Raw genomic sequence first — 27,140 nt, 5'->3', positions numbered from 1 at the left:
AATGGTAAACACATTATTTTTATGAAAGTTTATACAGGGGGTCCTCGGGTTACGACGCTGATCCGTTCTTAAGACGCGGTGTAACCCGAATTTCCGTGTAAGTCGGAACACCATAAATATACGTACTGTACTGTACTGTAAAGTATTACTGTATACTGTACTATAATAAAATGTATCAAATGACATAAAAACAATATTAGAAAAAGAGAAAACAATTCCTTACCACATGAATTAAAGTAAATATCAATAAAAAAAGAAAACAATTCCTTACCACATGAATTAAAGTAAATATCAATAAAAAAAGAAAACAATTCCTTACCACATGAATTAAAGTAAATATCAATAAAAAAAAGAAAACAATTCCTTACCACATGAATTAAAGTAAATATCAATAAAAAAAGAAAACAATTCCTTACCACATGAATTAAAGTAAATATCAATAAAAAAAAAGAAAACAATTCCTTACCACATGAATTAAAGTAAATATCAATAAAAAAAGAAAACAATTCCTTACCACATGAATTAAAGTAAATATCAATAAAAAAAAGAAAACAATTCCTTACCACATGAATTAAAGTAAATATCAATAAAAAAAAAAAGAGAACAATTCCTTACCTTATTCCTATGGTTGGCTTGCACACTGGAAGGGATGTTGCAAGGGACGGAGAGACTGGTTTATTGTGGAGAGGAAGGTGCAGAAGATGCTGGAGAAACTGGGGCAGGTGAATCAGGATTCTCTGGAAGTGAGACAGAAGATGCTGGAGAAGCTGGGGCAGGCGAGTCTGGAGGTGAAGAGCCTACAAGAGGTGGTGGAGAAGCTGGAGAAGCAGAGGCAGCTGAGGTTGATGGCAGAGGCTCTGTAGCAATAGAGGCAGCTGAGGTTGATGGTAGAGGCTCTGTTGCAGGCAAATCTGGAGTAGTAGAGGCAGCTGATGTAGAGGGTGCAGTTCTCTCTACTTTCTTAAAATACCGCTCCAGGTTAGACTGGACAGAGAGGATCCTCTTCTCATCCAAAATCTCCTTATAACACTGCAGTAAGTCCATGACACCTCTGGAAACCCTGGTGAACCTGTCCATGTTGGGATCTTGAGCCTCGAAAGTTGCCAATGCTTGTTGTATCTCGGCAAAACCTTTTGACAAGCCCTGCCTTGTGAAAGCCTTAGGGTCTGGGGTGGGGGCTTCTTCCTCTTCCTCTATGATCTGCTTCTCCAGTTGTATCAAGTCCCCAGCAGATAACTCCTCTCCATGAGATTCTAGCAGCTCCGTAACATCATCAACCTCCATCTCCAAATCGGTTTCCTTACTCAGGGCAACAATGTTCTTGATAACATGGTCAACTGTGTCCTCAAACCCATGAAAATCATTAACAAATTGAGGACATAGCTTCCTCCAAACACCATTCATGTTTGTAACCTTCACCTCCTCCCAGGAATCAGCAATGTTCTTAATAGCATCAAGGATGTTGTAGGACTTCCAAAAGTCCTTCAGAGTCAAGTCCTTCTTCGTTTCAGTTGCCTGTAATGCCATAGCAATTGTTCTTCGGAGGTAGTAGGCCTTGAATGAAGCAATCACTCCCTGGTCCATAGGCTGTAAAAGGGCCGTGGTATTAGGTGGAAGGTAAACCACCTTCACATTAGGGTGAAAGTCTCCCAGCTGGGCAGGGTGTCCAGGGGCATTGTCCAGCAATAGCAACACCTTAAAGGGGATACCCTTTTGGGCGCAATACCGCTCCACACTAGGTACAAAATGGTTGATAAACCAGTCTTCAAACACTGCAAGTGTCACCCATGCCTTCTTATTTGCCTTCCAAATGACTGGGAGTTGACTCTTCCAAATTCCCTTGAGTGCCCTTGGATTTTCAGCCTGATAGACCAGCATGGGCTTCAGTTTGAAGTCGCCAGCAGCATTTCCCCCAAGAAGCAAAGTTAGCCTCTCCTTGCCTGCTTTATGACCGGGTGCTGACTTCTCCTCCTTTGCTATGTACGTGCGGTTAGGCATGCGCTTCCAGAATAAACCTGTCTCATCCGCATTGAACACCTGATAAGCAGAATAACCCCCCTCCCTAATTATCTCAGCCAACGCTTTAGGAAATTCACTTGCTGCTTTCTCATCCCCACTAGCAGCTTCACCTTGCACTTTAAGATTATGGTAATTGGCCCGAGCCTTAAATCGCATAAACCAACCCCTACTAGCCGAAAACTCTTCACTTTCACTTTCTCCCCCCCCTTTCTTTTTTCAACGCTTCAAACAACCTTTTAGCCTTCTCTTGAATAACCATTAAGCTCACTGGAATACGCCGTTGATTTTGATCTTCCAACCAAAGCACTAATAACCTTTCCATTTCGATAATTAAACCACTACGCTGTTTCGTTATCACTGTTGCTTTCATTGGAGCAGATCCTTTTACGTGTTCAACAATGCGCTCCTTATCTTTAAGGATAGTAGCCACGGTCGAACGGCTAAGGCCAAGCGATCGGCCAATGTTCGTTGGCGTTTCACCGTTTTTAGACCGCTTAATAATGTCTAATTTCACTTCCATGGTGATGGCCTTCCTTTTCTTCGATGCACTACCATCAGAAGAATCTGCCTTGCGCTTTGGAGCCATAATGAAGGGCAAAAAGTTCAAAAAAACGATCAAACACGTGAGAGAAAGAACAGGCAATCACAACCAAAAATGGCGTATGAGTGGAACTGAGCGACGCCGTCTTCCTCGCCCACAACCACCGCAAAGCGTATTCATCCACCGCGCGCTAGAAACTAGTTCGCAATTGTTTACGTCGCTTACGACGCTAACGGTGTAAGACGGAACGACGCTTAATATTATTTTTATATTTTTATGGGGCGCGTTCGTAACGGCGAAACCACGTAAGTCGGGACCGTCGTAACCCGAGGACCTACTGTATTCAAATATATATGGAAATATAGCAGATGGAATCACAGTAAAATGTTATTTGAAAAGATCCTCCGACTTGAAACTGGGAGTAATCAGGCAAGAAATGAGTCTCAGAAAATTATCCACTACAAATGGAAACCTGAGGATTGATGAGTCATCAGATTAACTCATTTTAAGTTGAATCTTAGTAAGAATGTTGAAATATGTGGCTCAACTAGGGAATCATCGACACCAGATATGTTATATTGTAAATGTAGCATTAAAATTGCTTGATTCTATCTTGGACTGAAACCTCATTATGTTAAGCAATCCCCAGTCCATCTTAAAAATCATACAAACTTCATTCAATTGACATTGAAGTGGACACTGAAACAAGTAAGAAAATGTATATATTTATGTTGGCGTGGATGCAATATTTGCAATAAACTTGACCTATAGTTCTACATCATATGATACTCTGACTTTCTTACCCTTGTGGAATAACTTCCCCATGTTCAAAGATTTGGCAGAACCAAATTTTCTGTTATTTTGTCAAATGTTTTCACTAGGTTTATGAATCCATGGTATAAAGGAGAAGACTTTTCAAAAAATTGTTCTTGTATATGTCTTAAAGAAAAATGTCATGCCTAAAGCAGAAATTACAAGTTAATAACAAGACTGATTATAGATGCAATATGTACTTTGGTCAAGTGATTTCTTTAACCATCACTAATCTAAGAAAGAACTGCCTTCAAGTCTAAGAAGATGCCAGAGAATTGTGTAAGAAGCTGAAGTTAAAACCCTTCACTATTATTCAGACAGATTTACAAATCCACCTGAAAGATTTGATCATTTTAATATAACTTTCTTTACTCATGGTCTGTCTTCCAATTTAAGGTATTTTAGGAAGATCTATGATACCGACTCATTTAGTTTTCAACTAAAACATTACCAACCACTAGAAAATTTGCATTACATACTGTACTGTATTATGACCATCTGCTTTCAACCTATCAATATACAAGGCAATAAAATCCTAAGATGCCACAATGTGTTACATTGAATTTTTTATTTGACAACTAACTGACAGATAAAACAAATCCATATATGCAACCACCATCTAAGGTGGCATCCTTAAAAAGAGATATGACAGGTAACCTCCCTTCCAACAACATACCCTCAGTCTAATAGTGAACACTGTATTAATATAACAATAGATGTAATTGCAACACAAGTCATGTCCAAATCAGACACTTTGTTCCACTTTTAAGATGAAACCTAAATTTCATCATCTTCATAAGACACATCAAAACAAAACTTCTCTAGCTATGTCATGATACCTAGCACCCTCATCCACATCCAAAAAGAAAATGCTTTCTTTTGCTTGAACTTTAACAACAGAAGGAAGGATTGAATCCTCTTTTCAGATGGAAAACCACAAAAAAGGAACTGTTGCTAGCTTTTTCATATTTACTATGACTCCTAACCTTTTCAATAAGTAAATTACAATAGTTGTTGAACTTGAATATTCAGAATTTTCCAACCACCCTAGTAAAACAGAACTTTAGTGCCTAAGGAACCTCAACCATTTGGAGAGGGCTAGTGAATATTTGAGGAGCCATCCAGAGACCGATATATAGGCATTTGAATTAGTAACCAATCGACATCCAAAACTGGACTCCCACCCCAGAACATTTTGAGTATTAGGATTAACCTTTTGCAAAATCCCGGGAATAGATTTAATACCTGCTCTACTATATTCTTCTTTAGTTGTTCTGTAATCTTTAATGTCAAAAGATGAGCTTTGATGAATTTTTAAGTTGAAAATGGAACGGGTTCCTTGGACAAGAGAATTGGACAACCTTCCTTTATCCACAGATAGTAGGCCAACCTAATGTTTCCAAAACCTGATGAAAGCATTAGAGAGAACATTTCTATTATTGGAAGGACTGTCATCATTCTGTTCTTCGATAAGATCAATAATTGTTGTTGTCACTGAAATTGGGACATTTGTTAAGAGGGTAATCCTGGGGCCTACCACTGTTCCGGAAAATCTTCCAAGGGGCATTAGAAACAGAATCTTGAGAAGTAGCAGCCACAAATCAATAGGGAGAAAAAGGTTTTTGAGTGAATAACCTAAATTTACCACTTTATGCTGAGAAGGCTGCTTGAATTACCTCATCATCTTTCTCACCTTGCACTAATATAGGACTCAATATAGGACAAGTAATCATGTTTTTGTACATAAAATATTGCCCCAAGCATAAAGGAACAAAATTGCTCTCTAAGTTCGTCAACAAATTTAGCAATACCACAGTATTCTAGTGAACCATCCAAAATAGTTTTATCTAAACAGGTTAAATAATCCCCTGAATTAAGGGATTTTGACGAAGGAAAAATTTATTTCTGGGCGAGGAACCTGTGACGCCCAGTGAAATGCTCCTTATAGCTCCATTTCTAAGGCATAAATACTGCTAAATATACCAGAGAAAAAAGATGCATGGAATGGCAGGAATAAACCCAGCTTGCTCACTCTAATTGAGTGTCGGCATAGTAACTAGGGCGTGTTAGAACCACGACCAAAGGTCCCTCACCAATTAGTCCTCTCCTTCCTCAAAATCCCCCGATACTACGAGGTGCCGTTCTACATCCGACTACTGCCCTCTACTACGACTACCCTCCCCCCACCCCTACCCTTTCCCCCGCTTCCTTCCTCATTCCTTCCTAGCACCAAATTACAATCTGAAGCCAGAGGGACGTATGCTCAAGCAACTAGCGCGACAAGGGAACTGAAAAGCAAATTAATATGACTTATCATAGGGCAGTGTTGCCATGCACTGCCATATGATCCCAATACTACACAAGAGGGATAGGGCAATTATAAGGAAAGAAAACCGGAAATTTTTAGATTAAGGGTAAACATCAATAACTAACAAGGTTTGAGAGAGAAACAATACGAATGCAAGGGGAGCTTCATGGAAATGATTATTCCAGCAATGTTAAAACACAAGCAATCACTGTAAGATAAACACCAAAATACCTTTGTAATTGCTGCAATCCTCTCTACAACCTACATTTTGGCAAGTTCCATCAATTCAGATTTTTTATAACTATCCAGCAGAGTTATATCACCTCAAAATAATTTCCCGACTGACCCTGATCTAAACTTTGAAGACTTCAAGAGGCACTCCATTAATTCCATGGGAATTTATTATTATGCACCATCTAGATTGCCACCTTGAAATTATTTCAAGTAAATACGTTATCTAATTCTGATGTAATTTTAGACTAATTTACAACAAAACATGACCAAGTTACAAATGCTGCTACATTGAAAACTCCAAATCCAATTAAATGTTGAGAATTTTTTATTCCCAATGAATCGAAAATATACAAAAGGTACAACATAATATCCAAAAAAGATGTACTTTAAAATGTACATAATAATAAATAGATAAAACAAAACAGTAGATGAAGTATCCACTGAACACAATTATGTAATGATTTAATGACAAGAGCTTTCTTCCAGGAGGAAATTTTTCTATTAAAATATTTTGTAATGAAAATGTAATAACAGCACATAGTAAAGTGTAAGAGCCAAAAAAAGGACCCAGATGGTTTAGCCTAGTTATTCAAAGTTCAAATAAGAGGGGAATGACAATGAAAATACGCTTCCTATTCAGCTACAGAAAATTTAATAAAGATGGTCCTTATATGCACTGGTTTACCATTGTAGAAGCATTCTGCAATCAATAAAGACCAACAAAATTATGGCCAACAGTAGAAAGTAGTGTGCTGGCCCTCTGCTACCAAAAGCACTTAACAATCACTAAGTAATAACCACTATTTCCCAAACACTAATTTATTTAGAATGGTTTATGTCTCCTTAAGCGGAAGATATAGATTATATCAAATAAGATAGCATTTGTATAAGATTGCAAATTACTAACTATCTACAAGGCTATTACAATGTAGGACACCAGCAGAAAATAACCTCAACCTTCTAGTGATCAAAAGATACCTCAACCCATGCAAAAATAACAAACCAAACCAAATCAAGGTTACAAACAATTATATAAAAACAAAGCATAGCACATTTGTCATACCTTCACTTGTGTTTTCTGCATCAACTAAAATTGACTGCACTTTTCTCTCTGGAAAGCAAAGCAACAAAAAACTGAAATAACTAAACAAACTAAAAAAAAATCTAATTCTTCAAGAGGTTGACATCAGATTTACAGGAAAATTATGATGGTAGACAGACCTCTAAGTTAAATAAAAGATATGCTTTGAAAAACAAAATCAAACCTACAAGTACAGTAATTAGAACGATCATACACTTGAAATCCTGTCTCACACATTTGAGGAAATTTATCATACTCTTGATTATGTGTAGACTTTATAGTGCACATAACTTATGGGGAAAGTGAAGTCCCATTACCATAATGCAAGATCTACAGGATGGCAGGGATATGTGTATTACAAGAATTCGATATAAATGTTGCCATCCATCAGGCATCAGACATGATGTTTATGCTGTCCATTATAGTTACTGAGGAAGAAATGTGTGCTGAACACAACACCTTGAAGAGCTATACACAGAATCAACAGAATTAAACTTAAAATTAACAAAAAGATATAAGTTGCTAAATGCTTTTCAAGCCTACAATTCAACATTTCTATAACTATATGTAAATGGTAAAGAGACAATATTATTGCTACAAAAGTTACAACCCTAGTTGGAAAGGTAGGATGCTATAAACCAAAGGGCTACAACAGGGAAAAACAGCCCAAGAAAAGGAAATAAAGAAATAAATAAACCACAAGAGAGGCAATTATAACTCGGTGAGGGAAAGAAATAGGGAAATAAATAAACAATATAAGAAATAATGAACAATGAAAATAAAATATTTTAATAACAGTAACATCAAAACATATATTTCAGATATAAACTATAAACAGAATTATGTCAGCCTGTTCAACATAAAAACATTTGATGCAAGTTTGAACTTTTGAAGTTCTACCGATTAACTACCCGATTAGGAAGATCATCCAACAACTTGGTCACAGCTGGAGTAAAACTTCTAGAATACAGTGTACTATTGAGCCCTATGATGGAGAAGGGAAGACTATTAGAATTAACTGCATACCTAGTACAGTATTACAAACAGGACAGTACTGTCTGGGAAGATCTGAATACAAAGAATTGTCATTGTTATGAAAAATCTCATGCAACAAACATAAAGAACAAACTGAACAATAGTGCCAGAGATTAATATCTAGATCAGGAATAAGAAATTTAAGAGACAGCAAGTTTTTGTCCAACAAATTAAGACGAGATTCTGCAGCTGAAGACCAGACAGGATAACAATACTTAAAACAAGACAGAATGAAAGAATTAAAACCCTTCTTCAAACAGATTGATTACCAAAAATCTTTGACATTTTCAATAAGAATATTTTTTGAGCAATTGAAGAAATAGAACAAAAATTTTTCTCAAAAGTAAATTTGCTATCAAGAATCACACCTAAAATTTTAAGAGTCATATAGATTTAAAGAAACATTATCAACGCAGAGATCTAGATGTTGAGGAACCACTGTTTTCGAACTAATTACAATCATGCTAAGAGTTTTGTTAGGGTTCAATTTCATGCCCCATAATTTGCACCATGCACTAATTTTCACTAAATCTCTATTAGGGGAGTCAGCAAACCCACATCTAAATTTATCGTTATCATCTCCTCCCACGCCTATTGATGCAAAAGGCCTCGGTTAGATTTCGCAAGTCGTCTATCTTGAGCTTTTAATTCAATACTTCTCCATTCATCATCTTCTACTTCACACTTCATAGTCCTCAGCCATGTAGGCTTAGGTCTTTCAACTCTTCGAGTGCCTTGTGGAGCCATGGCTGCCACAAGATTGTTTTGGCTTGTTTCTGAACAATAGAAACTCAATCCAATCTTCAACCATATATTGAAAAAGTCTCTAATTATCAAATTTCTTTAAAAGTTATAATAATGAAATAAAGTAAGCTTCATCACTGAAGAAGTAATGGATTAACTAAAACACCAACAGAAAATTCTATTGCACAATAAAACCAACAAGACATTAGTAAAAATGACTACCTTGTTAGACCAAATGGAAGTAAATTTAAAACACCAAGAGAACTATCACATTGGAAGCAAGACTAACAACCAATGGCTTTCATTAAAAACACAATCACTGTTGTTAAATTCTACATAATTAGGAGAAAAACAATGAGGAGTTAAAACCCCAAATGAAAACATCAATATGCACACAAACCTAGCACTGAAATACCGAACCACTTACTTGACTTATTTTTTGCTGGTCTTGGTCGTAGCGGACATGGATTAGTGTGGTCTGATGTAAGTTGACCAGCCATCAGCCTCCTCCACTGATCTCTAGTCATTATTGTGTCTCCCTCTCTTAATATATAATAATTTCGATCGCCCAACTGCAATGTGCATGGCTCAAATACATTCAACATCTTCACTCTGTAAAAAAAAAAAAAACACTACATTGAAGAATAAAAGACAATATTTTGATCTTCTATAGCAACCTGTACTTCAAAATTTCCTAAACATATAAAACAGTACTCTACCAAAAGATGGGAAATTAAGATACACTGTATTACAAATACAAGTTACTGTACTGTACTGCTCTGTACATTATTATCAATGAGGAACAAGCACTGGTGAATATATATATATATATATATATATATATATATATATATATATATATATATATATGTTATTTTTATAATAAAATAAATTTTTGAATATACTTACCCGGTGATTATATAAGCTGCAACTCTGTTGCTCGACAGAAAACTCTACGTTAAAAATCCGCCAGCGATCGCTATGCAGGTAGGGGGTGTACTTCAACAGCGCCATCTGTCGTGCAGGTACTCAGTACTCAATGTAAACAAAGAACTCAATTTTCTCCTCGGTCCACTGCGTCTCTATTGGGGAGGAAGGGAGGGTCCTTTAATATATAATCACCGGGTAAGTATATTCAAAAATTTATTTTATTATCAAAATAACATTTTTCAATATTTAACTTAGCCGGTGATTATATAAGCTGATTCACACCCAGGGGGGTGGGTAGAGACCAGCAATAAATGTTTACATTATTATGAGCTAAGGATTTTTTATTTCATTTTAGCAGTTATCAAAATAACAAACTTAAAATAAATAAGTACCTGGTAAGGAAGTCGAATTGAACAATTACTCTGCCTTTTTAAGTACGTCTTCCTTACGGAGCCTCGCGATCCTCTTAGGATGCTGAGCGACCCCTAGGAGCTGAAGTATCAAGGGTTGCAACCCATACAACAGGACCTCATCAAAACCTCTAATCTAGGCGCTTCTCAAGAAATGATTTTGACCACCCGCCAAATCAAGTAGGATGCGAAAGGCTTCTTAGCCTTCCGGACAACCCAAAAACAATAATAAAACATTTCAAGAGAAAGATTAAAAAGGTTATGGAATTAGGGAATTGTAGTGGTTGAGCCCTCACCCACTACTGCACTCGTTGCTACGAATGGTCCCAGAGTGTAGCAGTTCTCGTAAAGAGACTGGACATTCTTAAGATAAAAAGACGCGAACACTGACTTGCTTTTCCAATAGGTTGCGTCGATTATACTTTGCAGAGATCTATTTTGTTTAAAGGCCACGGAAGTTGCGACAGCTCTAACTTCGTGTGTCCTTACCTTCAGCAAAGCTTGGTCTTCCTCATTCAGATGGGAATGAGCTTCTCGTATTAACAGTCTGATAAAATAGGATAAAGCATTCTTTGACATAGGCAAAGATGGTTTCTTAACTGAACACCATAAAGCTTCAGACGGGCCTCGTAAAGGTTTAGTTCGTTTTAAATAGAACTTAAGAGCTCTTACAGGGCAAAAGACTCTTTCTAGTTCATTTCCAACCATACGATAAGATTGGAATATCGAACGATATTGGCCAAGGCCGAGAAGGCAGCTCGTTTTTGGCTAGAAAACCAAGTTGTAGAACATGTAGCCGTTTCGGATGAGAATCCGATGTTCTTGCTGAAGGCATGAATCTCACTGACTCTTTTAGCTGTGGCTAAGCATACCAGGAAAAGAATCTTTAAGGTGAGATCTTTCAGGGAGGCTGATTGTAGCGGTTCGAACCTGTCTGACATAAGGAATCTTAGTACCACGTCTAAATTCCAACCAGGTGTAACCAAACGACGCTTCTTCGTGGTCTCAAAAGACTTAAGGAGGTCCTGTAGATCTTTATTGTTGGAAAGATCTAAGCCTCTGTGACGGAAGACTGATGCCAACATGCTTCTGTAACCCTTGATAGTGGGAGCTGAAAGAGATCGTTCTTTCCTCAGATATAAGAGGAAGTCAGCTATTTGAGTTACAGAGGTACTGGTCGAGGATACGGATACTGACTTGCACCAGTTTCGGAAGATTTCCCACTTCGATTGGTAGACTCTAAGGGTGGATGTTCTCCTTGCTCTAGCAATCGCTCTGGCTGCCTCCTTCGAAAAGCCTCTAGCTCTCGAGAGTCTTTCGATAGTCTGAAGGCAGTCAGACGAAGAGCGTGGAGGCTTTGGTGTACCTTCTTTACGTGTGGCTGACGTAGAAGGTCCACCCTTAGGGGAAGTGTTCTGGGAACGTCTACTAGCCATCGAAGTACCTCGGTGAACCATTCTCTCGCGGGCCAGAGGGAAGCAACTAGCGTCAACCTTGTCCCTTCGTGAGAGGCGAACTTCTGCAGTACCTTGTTGACAATCTTGAACGGAGGGAATGCATATAGATCTAGATGTGACCAATCTAGGAGAAAGGCATCTATATGAACTGCTGCTGGGTCCGGGATTGGTGAGCAAAATATTGGGAGCCTCTTGGTCATCGAGGTTGCGAAGAGATCTATGGTTGGCTGGCCCCAGGTGGCCCAAAGTCTCTTGCATACATCCTTGTGGAGGGTCCATTCTGTTGGAATTATTTGTCCCTTCCGACTGAGACAATCTGCCATGACATTCAAGTTGCCTTGGATGAACCTCGTTACTAGTGATATGTCTAGACCTTTTGACCAGGTGAGGAGGTCCCTTGCGATCTCGTACAACGTCAGAGAGTAGGTCCCTCCTTGCTTGGAGATGTACGCCAAAGCCGTGGTGTTGTCCGAGTTCACCTCCACCACTTTGCCTTGAAGGAGAGACCTGAAGCTTTTCCAGGCCAGACGTACTGCCAGTAGCTCCTTGCAGTTGAAATGCATTGTCCTTTGACTCAAGTTCCATAATCCCGAGCATTCCCGTCCGTCTAATGTCGCACCCCAGCCTACGTCCGATGCGTCCGAAAAGAGAACGTGGTTGAGAGTCTGAACAGTCAGGGGAAGACCCTCTCTTAGGTTGATATAGTCCTTTCACCAAGTCAGACAAGACTTTATCTTTTCGGAAACCGGGATCGAGACCGCTTCTAGCGTCTTGTCCTTTTTCCAGTGAAAAGCTAGATGGTATAGAAGAGGACGGAGGTGTAGTCTTCCTAGTGACACAAATTGATCCACGGATGACAGCGTCCCTACCAGACTCATCCACAGCCTGACTGAGCAGCGTTCCTTCTTCAGCATCTTCTGGATGGATAGCAGGGCTGGGGGCTGATCGTCTTGTTCAGCAACGTCCTCATCAGAGGGTTCCTCATCCGAAACTGATGAGGAAAACGGCAACGGAGTGGGCAACGTCTGACTCGCTGAATCCGGTCGCACTGGTGGATGCGTGACGGAGCCGGACGCAATATCATGGAACTGCTGCACAGTCTGTGAACTGTCAACAACCATGGGTACGCGAGGAAGCACAGCGTCAACCCGAAACTGTCTAGACCGTCTGGGTTGTGCAGTCAACACCCTACCGGGTTGCTGAGGTTGACGCACTGCGTCACAACAAGTCACCTCTGCTGGTTGTTGAACGTCCTGAACGTCAACAACCACCTCCGAGCGTCGCTTAACGTCAACGTGCGGCTGGCAACCCACACTGGGTCGCATCGGTGGAGGAACCACCTCAACTGGCAGACGCGAGTAGGTTACCTCAGCGTCAACAGGGCGCACAACCGACCGGTTGGAAGGTTGTTGGCCAGAAGGTTCTTCTCCGCATTTAAGTCCTCTATCAAGGACGCAAGCTTGGACTGCATGTCTTGCAGCAAAGCCCATTTAGGGTCTACGGGAGCAGGTGTGGCAACAGACGGGGTTAGCGACTGAGGCGGAACCGTTTACCATCCCTGAAAGCCTTGTTATGCGTGACATAATAGTACAGCAAAACTTCAAAGGCTCGACAACAGCTGAGAAGTTGACCTGTAAACAACTTGGAGCGTCTCCTGGCTAGGCGCCAGGGAGAGTCTACCAGAATTGAGAAGTCTATCTGGGCAGAGGCATGAACTCCCAAGCCGAGAACTTCTCTCGTGTCATATCAGACTCTCGCTCTATAAACCAGTTTAAAAGAAGGGAAAGCAAAGGCTGTATCCCCCAAACTCCTCCTGGTGAAAAACCAGTCGCCTAGCCAACGTAACGCTCTCTAGGAGAGCGAGAGAGCACTAGCTTAAAAACAACGGCTTCGAAGTAGCTAGGCCTAGTGTAAGTTCTGACGTTTAGGCGAACGAGGAGCAGCAGTTACAAGATCCGGACGAAGATCCTTAAAAAAAATCATCATGATTTAATTAAAGTCCATAGGAGGCTAAGCAGCTTAAGGCTCTTCTCCATCTGACAGAGTCCTCAAGGGAATATCAGTAGGAGGGAGAACAGCAACTTCCTCATCTACAGGAACCTTGTCCGATAAAAGCTGAGTCTCTCACTGGTGCATTAGTAGCGGACCAGAACGCAACGTCATGTAACTGCTTGACAGTCTGTGAACTGTCAACAACTGAACTGTCAACCACAACAGGTGCGTGAGGACGTACAGCGTCCACTCGAGACTGCTTTGACTGCCTAGACTGAGCAGTCAAAACAACTCTAGAATGCGGAGGTTGACGCACAGCGTCAAAACAAGTCAACTCCGATTGTTAGTGAACGTCTAGAACGTCAACAGGAGCATCAGCCAGTGGCCTAACGTCCAAATGCGGCTGAAAAACCACACGAGACCGCATCGAGTGTGGTTCTAAACAACCTGACTGACGTGTTGCAGCTACGCCAACGTCAACAGTAAGCACAAAGGAACGTTAGGTTGGCTGAAAGCCAGGATATCGATGAGATAAACGGCTAGACTCAACGGACTAATCGACAGAATAGTCTTCCATAAGGGAGGCAAGCATATACTGCATGTTTTGCCATACAACCCCTTAAGGATCAACGGAAATGGTTGTGGTAATAGACGAGGGTAACGTCTGTGACCGCAACACTTTGCCTACAAAAAAAGACTTTCGGAGTCTGTGTTACGCTTTTGTTAGGCGGCGAGCAGTTATCCGATGACTGCATAGGATCAGAGCTGTCCTAATGGCTGTAACCAGGACGCTGGACCTGTCCTGAAAGGACTGACTTTCGCTTAAGGGCTTCGAAACCTTGTGACAGGTTTCTTATGCGAAAAGCCTACGGATGGCGAGGAGAAACAACGTCTCTCTCGTCTTATGGTAGGGGAGATCTTGGTAAGAAACACCCGATACCATAGAGGGAAAACGTCTGTTCGTTGGTCAAGGCCTCTCGAACCCATAAGTCTTTTGACATTACTTCTCCCCTGGGCTTGGGAGCTTGCAAGAGGTCCCGGACTAGGTGAACGACAGGCACGAACAGACGAACCCTCGGACGCAACACTGTAACACTTTGCGCCTCGGACGCAACACTGTAACACTTTGCGCATATCACTTTATCACTTCGATTTTCTGTTTTGCACTTATTTCTACCTGAAACACGCAATTCTACCCTTCATTAAAAGGTAGTAATTGCGAAATTAGTCGTATAATGCAAGCTCATAATACCAGCAAAAAACAGAAAACATATTTTAAGATAAAAAGAAAAATCAGTGGCTGGGAAAGAGACTAAACACTAGTTCATATAACTACGTTTTCAATCTCTCACCGCACATAGCCTGGGGACGAGAATAAAAACCTAAAAACGTTTTATCCTTCCTCCCCGTACAGAGACTAGGGACGAGAGTAACACGAGAACAACGTTACCCGCTTGAACGGAACGTTTTCTCTCTCCTCTCTCCCTCCGTCTCTATCTCTCTCTCTCTTTCTCTCTTGATTTCGCACCTAAGAGAAGAGCCCAATTATAAATCGTCAAAAAAAAAAAAAACATGTTATTTGACTAAAGGAAAAAACTGAAAGGTTTTTCAAATAAAAAGTTCCTTTAAATTAGAATTTAAAACATTTAAGCTAAGAAAGAATGAACAAAACGTCAGAATCGATTTACTCTTACTGCAAAGTGAAACCGTGATACACTCTCTCTCTATCGTAACGATAGAGCGCATGTTGAACGTCCTGAACGTCAACAACTGCGTAGCATAAAAAACTAAACGTTAGTTCATCTTTGAAAACAGTACGAAGACTATCAAAGAAAATCTTTCATAAAATATTACATTTAAAAAGTTTTAAATCCTTTAAAAGCTAAAGACGATATAAAGGGCTCAATGTTGATTAACTTCGGTTTCCAAGTTAGGACCGCCTACTCTAAGGAAAGGTCTATATAAACAAAGCATTAAAATTTATTTTATATGTTTATTAAAAATGGAAAGTTAATCGAAGAGGCCTAATAAAGGCGGAGAGATATAAAATATATAGAGGAAAATCTATAACGTGATAAGATAATTACTAAAAGCCTAAACACACTTCCGTCTAAAGGAAGGGTCGGCCATTTAAAAGTGAAAGAAAGTCCATACTCTCTTTGTCACCATAATTAAATCTATCCAAAACGAGTTCAAGTTTTGAGATGAAGATAAAACACCTGCATAGCGAAAGCTCAAAACTAGAATAGTGTACTTCACCAATAGTTGTGAAAACAAATCCAGTTAGCAACAGCGAATTAGTAGGTCTTGCCGGTAGCCCGACAGAGAGAAAATTGAGTTCTTTGTTTACATTGAGTACTGAGTACCTGCACGACAGATGGCGCTGTTGAAGTACACCCCCTACCTGCATAGCGATCGCTGGCGGATTTTTAACGTAGAGTTTTCTGTCGAGCAACAGAGTTGCAGCTTATATAATCACCGGCTAAGTTAAATATTGAAAAATATATATATATATATATATATATATATATATATATATATATATATATGTGTGTGTGTGTGTGTGTATGTGTGTGTGTGTGTATGTGTGTGAAAATATTCTTAAGACCATCCTCTCATAAATTATCTAGGTTACCTACAATACCATGGCTATGTAATTTACTCTTATTCTGTATATATCTTTAAAATATCATGGATATCTTTCACATTTTCAATTACCTAAATCCTTATTGAGTCAACATAATTGAAGATAAGAAAGTTTACAGTTTGGTATTTTCTAATGAAAGTTTCTGCATAGCTTTTGATTATGTATCAATATGAAAAGTAGACAGCAAATATCTACATCATAAGCTCAGTTTATTCAAACAATTAATATCTATTAACAATGATTTTTCCTCAAAAATTACTTTCTTACAGACATAAAAAAAAAATTGTGCTTATTATATGCCACACAATTCTGAAAGCTTAAACTATCAGAATTGATAATTAACAGTTCTATTCAAGAGAATTAAATCTAACATTAAACAGAAGTGTAAATATATTAGAGTTTCTCACTAATAAATTACCCTTTAATTGCAAAAATAAATTTTGCTTACCCACCTCTTCAAGTCCTCTCCCTGAACAAGGAACTTTGGCTGTTCTTTATCTACATTAGGGTCATTGCAAAATGCACGGCACTGCCATCGAACTCCCAGTTGCACAACCTAATAAATAATAGAACATATAGTTATGCATATAAATTCTGGTCACCTAAACACACCAGTATACAAATCATAGATTAACAAATAAAAATTCAACAATGTAAGTAGAGAAATGAATATTTTAGTCATATAAGCCCTTGCAACTTTCTGTACAATAATTAACCATTGAATAAATAAAATCAATTTTTATATATGGCAAGCATCTTTTATTAGTAAGCTGCAGTCAATACAGATCTTTCCAAAAATTTATTTTTATAATAGACGTCAACATCAAGGTTCAAACAAATCCAGACCAATTAATAACAATTCCTTACCAAGTACAGTATTGCATTATATAGACCGACTATATATTTTTCTAAAAAATTTGATACATACAAGTTTAATAACATCATAGGTGGGGTCAGTGATTGGGTCATTCATATGAAGAGAATAGGAAAAAGTTTTGGAAAGAAGTTCAGAGAGTAAGGAAGGCTGGTTCAAGAATTGCAGAGACAGTAAAAGATGGAAATGGAAGATTGTTGAAAGGAGAGGAGGCAAGGAAAAGGTGGGCGGAATATTTTGAAAGTTTACTGAATGTTGAGGATAATAGGGAGGCAGATATAATTGCTGTTGCAGGTGTTGAGGTGCCGGTGATGGGAGATGAGAATGAGAAAGAGATTACAAGAGAGGAAGTGAGGAGAGCACTAGATGAAACGAGAGTAGGAAAAGCATCTGGTATGGATGGTGTGAGAGCTGAGATGTTGAAGGAAGGGGGTGTGACTGTACTTGAATGGTTGGTGAGATTGTTTAATATGTGTTTTGTGTTGTCAATGGTACCAGTATATTGGGTTTGTGCATGTATTGTACCACTATATAAGGGTAAGGGAGATGTGCATGAGTGTTGTAATTCAAGGGGTATTAGTTTGTTGAGTGTAGTTGGAAAAGTGTATGGTAGAGTACTGATTAATAGGATTAAGGATAAAACAGAGAATGCAATCTTAGAAGTACAGAGTGGTTTTAGAAGAGGTAGGGGTTGTATGAATCAGATTTTTACAGTTAGGCAGATTTGCAAGAAATATTTAGCATAAGGTAAGGAGGTGCAAATGGTGGAGTGGAAGCAGATGTACGTCAGAGAGTGAATGAAAGATGCAAAGTGTTAGAGGCAGTTAAGGGAGTAGTAAAAAATAGAGAGTTGGGCATGAATGTAAAGAGAGCTCAGTATGAGAAAGTGATTGTACCAACTGTGATGTATGGATCAGAGTTGTGGGGAATGAAAGTGACAGAGAACCAGAAACTGAATGTGTTTGAGATGAAGTGTCTAAGGAGTATGGCTGGTGTATCTCAAGTAGATAGGGTTAGGAACGAAGTAGTAAGGGTGAGAACGGGTGTAAGAAATGAGTTAGCAGCTAGAGTGGATATGAATGTGTTGAGGTGGTTTGGCCATGTTGAGAGAATGGAAAATGGCTGTCTGCTAAAGAAGGTGATGAATGCAAGAGTTGATGGGAGAAGTACAAGAGGAAGGCCAAGGTTTGGGTGGATGGATGGAGTAAAGGAAGCTCTGGGTGATAGGAGGATAGATGTGAGAGAGGCAAGAGAGCGTGCTAGAAATAGGAATGAATGGCGAGCGATTGTGACGCAGTTCCAGTAGGCCTTGCTGCTTCCTCCGGTGCCTTGGATGACCGCAGAGGTAGCAGCAGTAGGCGATTCAGCATTATGAAGTTTCATCTGTGGTGGATAATGTGGGAGTGTGGGCTGTGCCACCCTAGCAGTACCAGCCGAACTCGGTTGAGTCCCTTGTCAGGCTGGGAGGAACATATAGAGAAGACGTCCCCTTTTTTGTTTCATTTGTTTGATGTCGGCTACCCCCCAAAATTGGGGGAAGTGCCTTGGTATATGTATGTAGAAATAGAATAGAGAGATACTTAGATTTTAACTGGGAGAGCAGTTTCTTTAAGTTTGAGAGCCCTCTTGCCGGTCACAATGCTTCACCATGGAAACGATATTCCAGAATTATGCAAAATCTTATGAAACAGACATAAAGAACTAATTGAATGACAGTGTCAGAGATTAATATCTAGATCAGAAATATAAAACTTAATAGACCAAGTTTTTGTCCAAAAAATTAAGATGAGATTCAGCAGATAAAGACTAGACAGGAGAACAATACTCAAAATATGATAGAAGGTAGAATCAAAGAATTAAAACATTTCTTCAAAATAGATTGATCATTAAAAAATTTTAAAAGACATTCTCAAACAAGCTAATTTTTTGTGAAATTGAAAAAGGAACAGATCAAATGCATTTCTCAAAAGTAAATTTGCAATCAACAATCAAACCCAAAAAATTTAAATGAGTCATATAGTTATAGAAATATTATCAATGCAGAGATCTGAATTATGAGGAGCCACTGTTCTTGAGCTACTTACTATCAAACTTTGAGTTTTGTTAAAGTTCAACTTATGCCCCATAATTAGCTCCTTGCACTACTTTTAACTAGATCTCTATTAAGGAATGCAGCAACCCCAGATTTAGGAGTTGGAATTGAGGCAAAGAGAGTAGCATCATCTACATATGCAATAATCACTTTTTCTAAGCCAAACCACATATCGTGTGTACAGTATTTAGTATAAAAAGTGACAGGCCAAGAAGACTACCACATTCCTAGAATCACTAAGGTGACAATCAGTAACTACCCTTTGCAATCTATTACTTAAAAATCTAATAATGATACTAGGAACAGGCCCCCTACTCCCAACTGTTTGAGTTTGAAAATAAGGGCCTCATGATTAACACGGTCAAAGGCAGCACTAAAATTAAGGCCTATCATACAAACTTCCTGACTACAATCAAGAGATCTTCTGTACAGTATTGGAGATTGTGAGAAGAGTATCACATGCTTCAAGGACTTTGCAAAAGACAAATTGCAAACTAAAGAACAACCAAAAGATGACCAAAGCTAACAAACATCATAAATAATATGAGATTATTAAATAAGGTTAGTCTCCTGTACGACTAAGCAGAGTTTCCGCTCTGTATTCTGTCCCATGAAAGGGAGGATATAAATATTGATTGTTCAGAAAGCTTGCAGTTATTTATTTATTAGCATTATGACTCGCAGGTAAGCTTCATCAAAATAATCCGCAAATAGATACAGACTGATAATAATGAATCAAGGTTACAGTAGATATATTTATATGAAGAACTTGAAATCCAATCACAGATGTCATATAATATAGTAATGCCATATGGCTAACAATGATCAGAATTCAAAACAAAGAAACTGCAGCATTGTATTAAACAAGCATGATAAAAGCATTGAAAGAAGTAGCAGTCAACTTTATAAATCTTACATACCTGGACTTGTTCTACGGTGACTTTAATCTGTTTGTATGGCTTAGAAAGGGTAGTTTCCATTTCCCTCGTTTTATGGATCCATTCCACTTCTTCAAAAACTCTAGATGTACCAACTAGTTGCTGTCCGGGATAAAAGTCATAACGACGAAACTCAGAATCCTAAAAAGAAAAAGACAAAATATATTGAAAGAAAAACTATTTTTGTTGAAAATATTTTATTTTCATACTTACCTTTATTAGTTCTGAAATATTAACTTTACATAAAAATAAAAAACTACCACTTCTTCCCATCCCGCCATCTACCCTTTCCGTGAGATCACTATCACTTTAATGCCACTAACCTGCAGTCCCAAGAGGTAAGCGGATAAAATTGACTCATGTGCTGTACTAACAATGAGTGAAATTATGACTAATTTATGTTGTGACAGCTTTAACTAAAGTATAACTTAAATTATAAGTGGGAAGGGGATAGAAATATCATTATTCAAATTCAAAATACTATATTCATTTCCCTGAATCTTGCCTTCGAATAAAAAAATAATTGTACAGTTACCAGGCAGAAGAAAGGTGACATAAGCACTTCAATATGGCAAATTCGTAGATAATTTGTATTTTTCCTAACGATACAAACCTTAGCTATTTATCTAGGGGTATTACTTTCTGCAAAGCTGAAATGACGAGCCATTAAAATTTAGTGAGGGTTGACTACCCATACCGCTAGTTACCAGGGGTAGGGGGCAGTAGCTTGCTACCGCTCCCACTCACACACCGCTGATTTAGCTCACTTTGCTTGGAGGTAGGACTTTATGGGGGATAGGGCTGGCGGGAAAGTTTGTATAAATAGCTAAGGTTTGTATCGTTAGGAAAAATACAAATTATCTATGAATTAGTCATTTGTTCCATAACTGGAATACAAACCTACGCTATTTATTTAGGGGTGACGGGAAAGTTTATATAAATAGCTAAGGTTTGTATCGTTAGGAAAAATACAAATTATCTATGAATTAGTCATTTGTTCCATAACTGGAATACAAACATACGCTATTTATTTAGGGGTGACTCACCCATTATGAAGGGTGGACATCCCTACCTACCTGGCTTTTGGCTTTACCCGGGGGCTTCTTATATGAGTATGTTAGTACTCAAAATAAGGAGTCCCTGCGCCTCGCTAAAACCTTGCTATGCAAGGACCACGGCCTATGCAAACTGTGTGTTGAGATATTTAGAAGTGTGACTGTCTAAGTAAAGTTATTCAGAGTCTTTTTGTAGGAAAAACTGTTGTAACCAAGACTTTCTCAATACCACCTCGCCACGGTATGGGGACGCAACAGTATTACCTTAATATTAGGTACACAAGGGAGCATGGTTTACCTACAGTGGTTTGAGGTCAGGATGCTGCTTTCCCCAAGGGAGGGGAGGATATAGAAAAGAATAAAAGCCAGTCAAATCTTTTCATTCACGCAGACTAAAACCTGATAACAGTGCCCTCAACCTTCCGCTACTTGTCCAATAAGGAGCTTAAGGTTTACAACCAGCTGTTGTGCAGCCACCACAGGACCGATAGAGATCATATCGAGTTCCTGTGGGTCACGTCTTGCAGGAGAAAGGTTGTGAAAATCACCTGGAGCATTCACACCCTTGCTTGTAACACCTGCATCACAGAGTAATCTGCTTAGAAGCTGACATCATGAGTCGAAGTGTTGGAGGAGGATCTGCATTCAGAGCGTAATTGATGACTCTGTGAATCTAGCAGAGATGATGTTTCGGTGATCCTTCTCTTGTCTCTCCCAGTGTTGACGTCAGGAGAAGGGACCCGGGTGGGCTGTTGCCATTCTCTTAAGGTAGAGCCTCAAACCTTATCCCGGGCACTGTAACAAATGATCTGGATCGTCAGTTACCAAATGGAGACTTGTCTATATCCACACTTCTGAAGACTGTCTAGCAACATACTCGGGGACGAAACTGAACGTTGCCTTTTACCCTTCTCATTAATGGGCTATGTCGAATGAGAGACCATGAAGTTCCTCGACTTGTTTGGTCGCTGTCAAAGTGTGGAGGAACATTGTCTTCTAAACCAGGTGAAAATTTGTTGCCTGGTGAAGTGGAACGTAAGGAGGTCTTCTTAGAGACCGGAGAACTCAAACCATGTTCCGAGAGGGAGGTCTCAATTCCGACTAGGAAAAGGCAAATTGTAAGTCTGCATGGGTTCGGAAAGATCTAGTAATGAGGGGGTGTCCCTTCCTTTCAGTTTGAAGGCAAGGCTCAAGGTTGAGTGATCGTCTATACCTGCTGAAACTGAAAAGGGAGTCTTTTCGTCTTCCATATGCTCGAGGATTCCGCTACTGCTGGAATAGAGGTACAGTATAGAGTGGAGAGATACGCTTTCCTATGACACCAACCACAGAAGACGTTATACTTAGCCTGGTAGACTGATGCTGAGGAATTCCTCAGATATTTAGACAACCTCTTCGCAACTTATTGCGAAAAGCCTCTGTGAGAGAGGAGGTACTGGTAGTCTCCAGGTGTACAATCATAGCAAAGCTATAGCTTGTGGTAGATGTCAAAATGTGGTTGTCTGTGACATGGAGAGGGTTCTCTTGGGGGCTCTATCAGGAGCTGCAGAAGGTTTGAAACCGTTCTGAGTAATGCCATAGCGGAGCTATGAGAGCCCTTGTTGAGTACCCTTCTCCAGACAATACAGGGACGAGACATAAACATCGTTGCTGTACCCACTGTTGTTGGCATGCTTTTTGCTAGAGAGCCTTGGGGTCTAGAACTGAGAAGCAGCAGAAGCCTGAGGTTCTGGGGCTTTGCGAACAAATCCATAGTTGGACAACCCCGTAAAGTCGGGACTTTGTCAGCTACAAGGTGATCCAAAGACCATCCAGTATACCTTATCTGAGATGCTGTGCACAGATTGTCAGCGAGCACATTCCTATAGTCTGGAATGAAGCGGGCTGATAGTGTCCATGGTCTGGACATTAACCCAAAGGGACAGCTCCTTGCGGATCCTTTCGCATGGGAGATTGTAGACGCTGGGGTCTTGACTCGTGGCAGAAAGGATGGGACGCAATACCCTGTGTAAGGATTCTTCCCTAGGAGAGAACTCCTTCAACTGACAGAAGTAAGGCAACGTTTAACCCTATTATGCACCCTGATGGGATTGGTGCTATTCCTTAGAGCAGCATCAGTCTGGCGAATGTTAATCAATGGTTAACGGCTGGGTATAGTGGTTGCTGTGCAATTGGAAAGTGCTCGCGAGTAGTCACCTGTCGACAAGCCGCTGAAAGGTGTTGTTGATCGTTTGCCGATCGCTTTAGTGGATTGGTGTGATGAGGAACGGCGAGTAGCGAGAAGTGTGTTGTATGGCTTCCGAATTAGGGAATCATGGGCAGAGGTTGACTACTAAGTCCGAGTCACAAACTGCTGGTGAACGGCGAATTGCCGATGATCAGTGCATCAGAGATCTGTGAGCCAAAGAGGGTAACTGACAGGCAGATGAAGGCTGTCTGGTCAGTCAGCCAAGGAAGGTTGGCGATCAATGAGTTGGTGATCGGCTTGGGAGCCCTGAGAGACAGCAGAATGGTTTAATGATTGTCAGTTGGTGATCGGTGAGCCATTGATGATCAGCAATTGATCGCGGACCGGTGATCGGTGAGCTAGAGATCAGCAAGCTGACGATTGGCTGGTCAGAGATCAGCAAAGCTGACGATTGGCTCGTCCGAGATCAGCATAGCTGACGATTGGCTGGTCAGAGATCAGCAAGCTGACGATTGGCTGGTCAGAGATCAGCGAGCCAAGGTCGATGATCGAAGAGAGACGAGCTGCCCATCGGCAATCTAGTGATCAGAAAGCTGATGACTGGTTATTGACTAGCAATCGGAGATTGGCAATCCGGTGATCAGCGAGCTAGTGATCAGCAAACAGTGATCTAGCGATCAGTCAGTTGATGATATCTCATTGGTGGAAGATGAGCTAGAAATTGGCGATCGTGCTAATGATAGGCTGTTTGCAATGTTCAGATTGTGTTTGCTGACAGTGGTACTGTCAGGAAAAAACTCCTGAAGAGAAAGGGATCAAGGGTTCCTTGTGAGGAGTCTCGACCAATGGTAGATGCGGTCGATTCGCCTTGGAGGACGGATTCTTCGGGATCTTGACCCCTTCTGTGAAGCCTCTTCCCTTTCTTCCCGGCGGGCATGCTGCAATGCATTTGCGGGGAGGAGAATGGGGCAATGGTGACCTGTCAACAAGTTTTCATTCTTTTTGCCCCTCGTGCGAGTGCGCAGGAGATTTATGCCGCTTAGGATAGCGATGGCACGCGCACGAGGTTAGAACGCTGGCGCACAGAAGAACGCTGGCGTGCAGAAGAACGCTAAAGCGCAGGAAAATGTTGGCGCTAAGACAGCACTGACGTGTAGGAGAACACTGGCAAGCAGGAGAGTACAGGCAAACAGGAGAGCGTTCGCGCGCAGGAGATCTCTGGCGCCCAGGACAGCTCCCCAAGTGAATGGCCTCGAGAAGACAAAGATCAAAGTCAATCTCACGAGGCCACACTCCCTTCACTCTGTAATTCATATGTTCCCCGTAGGAAGAGGGGAAGGCGAAGACGACAGTTGAACGATAAGGGTCCAAACGGTCACGATTCCCCTGTGGCAGTGGCCGAGTCAACGGTAGGTTATCCTCCGACGGGAAGAACGATGGACAAGGAGGGGAGATAACAGAAGGGAAGGTTCCCTGGCCTTGCGCAAGTGTCTTGAGAACCTGTTGTATACGTTATCACACGCACGGCACAAACACTGAAAAAGAAGCTTACATTTCTATATTTTATATATATAAAATATACATACATACATATATATATATATATATATATATATATATATATATATATATATAATGTATATGTATATATATATATGTATATATATATGTATATATATATATATATATATATATATATATATATATATATATATATATATATATATATATATATGTATATATATATATATATACATATATATACATATATACCTATATGTATACATATATAAATATATACAGTATACATATATACATATATAAATATATACACATACATATATATATATATATATATATATACATATATATATGTATGTGTATATATATATATATATATATATATATATATATATATATAAATATATATATATATATATACAATTTATATATATACATATATATATGTATACGTATACATATATATGTATATATAAGTATATATACATATACCTATATATATATATATATATATATATATATATATATATATATATATATATATATATATATATACAGTAGAACCTCGGTTTACGAATTTAATTCGTTCCTAATGCGAATTCTTAGACCGAAAAATTCGTATCGCGAAACGAATTTCCCCATAAGAATGTTATAAAATCGAAATAATTAGTTCAACCCATCTACAAAAACCAATTTTCACAAATTTTTCCTTACACATACAGTACTCTACTGTACTCTACACAAAATTATTAAAATATTGCAGTCATTTAATGATGAAAATATGGATATGCATGCACAGTAAACCTGAACTTTACCTTAGAGGAGTGTCGCTGCTGGCTTGATGGAGACGAGAGGAGGGGAAGGAGGAGGAGGGGGTTACTGCTTGGAGGGAGAATCTCCCTCCATGAGAACTTCAGGAACGTTGACTGGAGTTCTCTCGCGAGAATAGCGTTCACTATCACTGGTTTTGCGTTTGCGAGACTCTTGGTCGTCGTCTTTCACAGTTCTTTTCTCCCCCTTCACAAGATATTTTTCAATAGACACCTGCTTTTGTCTGTTCTTTAAAATTTTATAGAAGTGACCCACCCCATTATCGACTAATAAATTTATTGCACGGTCTGTTTCAGCCTTATTCGGGACATTTTCCTCAAGAAAACTTTTCACGTCTTCCCACTTCTTTAAAAAATCTTTTATCTCACTCGAAGACAGTGATTTTGCAGTGCCTCCCTCCTCCTCAGATGAGATTTCCTCTATTACCTCTCTTTGCTGCTGCTCGTGCAGGTCCTTCAGCTCCTCGGTGGTCAGCTGCTCCTTATGCTCCTGCAGGAGGTCGTCGATGTCATCCGTGTCCACCTCCAGCCCCATTGCCTTGCCCAAGGACACAATATCCTCGTCAACTGCTTCCTCCTGGTTGGGTTCGAACCCCTCAAAATCCCGTTCTGCAACGGCGTCGGGCCACAGTTTCTTCCAGGCGGAATTGAGGGTTCTCCTGGTGACTCCTTGCCAGGCTTTATCAATTAAAGTCAGGCAGTTGTAGATGGAGTAGTGATCCTTCCAAAACTCTCTGAGGGTAAGGTTGGTGCCCTCTGTTACTTCAAAGCAGCGCTGGAACATAGCTTTGGTATAAAGTTTTTTAAAATTTGAGATCACTTGCTGATCCATGGGCTGGAGTATTGGAGTGGTGTTGGGGGGTAGGAACTTCACCTTAATGAACTTATATTCCTCCGCTATGTCCTCTTCAATGGCTGGAGGATGGGCAGGAGCATTGTCCATTAACAGCAAGGCTTTGAGTGGGAGGTCCTTCTCCAGGAGGTATCTCTTGACTTCGGGACCAAAAACCTCGTTCATCCACTCAACGAAGAAGATCCTTGTCACCCAAGCCTTCGTATTAGAACGCCACATGACGTGCAACTTTTTCTTCTGCACATTGTTCTTCTTGAAGGCTCGTGGATTCTCCGAGTGATACACCAGGAGGGGTTTAATTTTGCAATCCCCACTGGCGTTGGAACAGAACAGCAGGGTTAGACGGTCTTTCATGGGCTTATGGCCAGGAAGGGCCTTTTCTTCTGCCGTGATATAGGTCCTCCTGGGCATTTTCTTCCAAAAGAGGCCTGTCTCATCGCAATTAAACACCTGTTGGGAAACGTAGTCCTCGGAGTCCACGAGACTTTTGAACTCTTTCACAAAAGACTCTGCTGCCTTCGTATCGGCGCTGGCCCCCTCGCCATGCCGAACAACACTATGGATACCCGTTCTCTTCT

General features: G+C 40.0%; 1 protein-coding gene across 8 annotated transcripts in view; it reads right to left on the bottom strand.

Moving 5' to 3' along the window:
• LOC137618056 ((E3-independent) E2 ubiquitin-conjugating enzyme UBE2O) overlaps nt 1–27,140 on the bottom strand; it is a 286,319-nt gene that overhangs the window by 173,994 nt on the left and 85,185 nt on the right. For 6 of the 8 annotated variants that reach the window (XM_068348010.1, XM_068348011.1, XM_068348013.1 and 3 more), the window contains exons 4-7: nt 20,098–20,256; nt 16,664–16,767; nt 9,203–9,387; nt 6,979–7,026 (exon numbers count right to left, since the gene is read on the bottom strand). In XM_068348010.1, coding sequence (XP_068204111.1) covers nt 6,979–7,026; nt 9,203–9,387; nt 16,664–16,767; nt 20,098–20,256 — 496 coding nt within the window. The remainder of the gene's footprint in view (nt 1–6,978; nt 7,027–9,202; nt 9,388–16,663; nt 16,768–20,097; nt 20,257–27,140) is intronic. The other 2 variants (XM_068348015.1, XM_068348014.1) reach the window with 1 other exon arrangement.

Source organism: Palaemon carinicauda, chromosome 24 (assembly GCF_036898095.1).
Source record: "Palaemon carinicauda isolate YSFRI2023 chromosome 24, ASM3689809v2, whole genome shotgun sequence".
Taxonomy (NCBI): Eukaryota; Metazoa; Arthropoda; class Malacostraca; order Decapoda; family Palaemonidae; genus Palaemon; species Palaemon carinicauda.
This window is presented reverse-complemented; position numbering and strand designations above follow the sequence as displayed.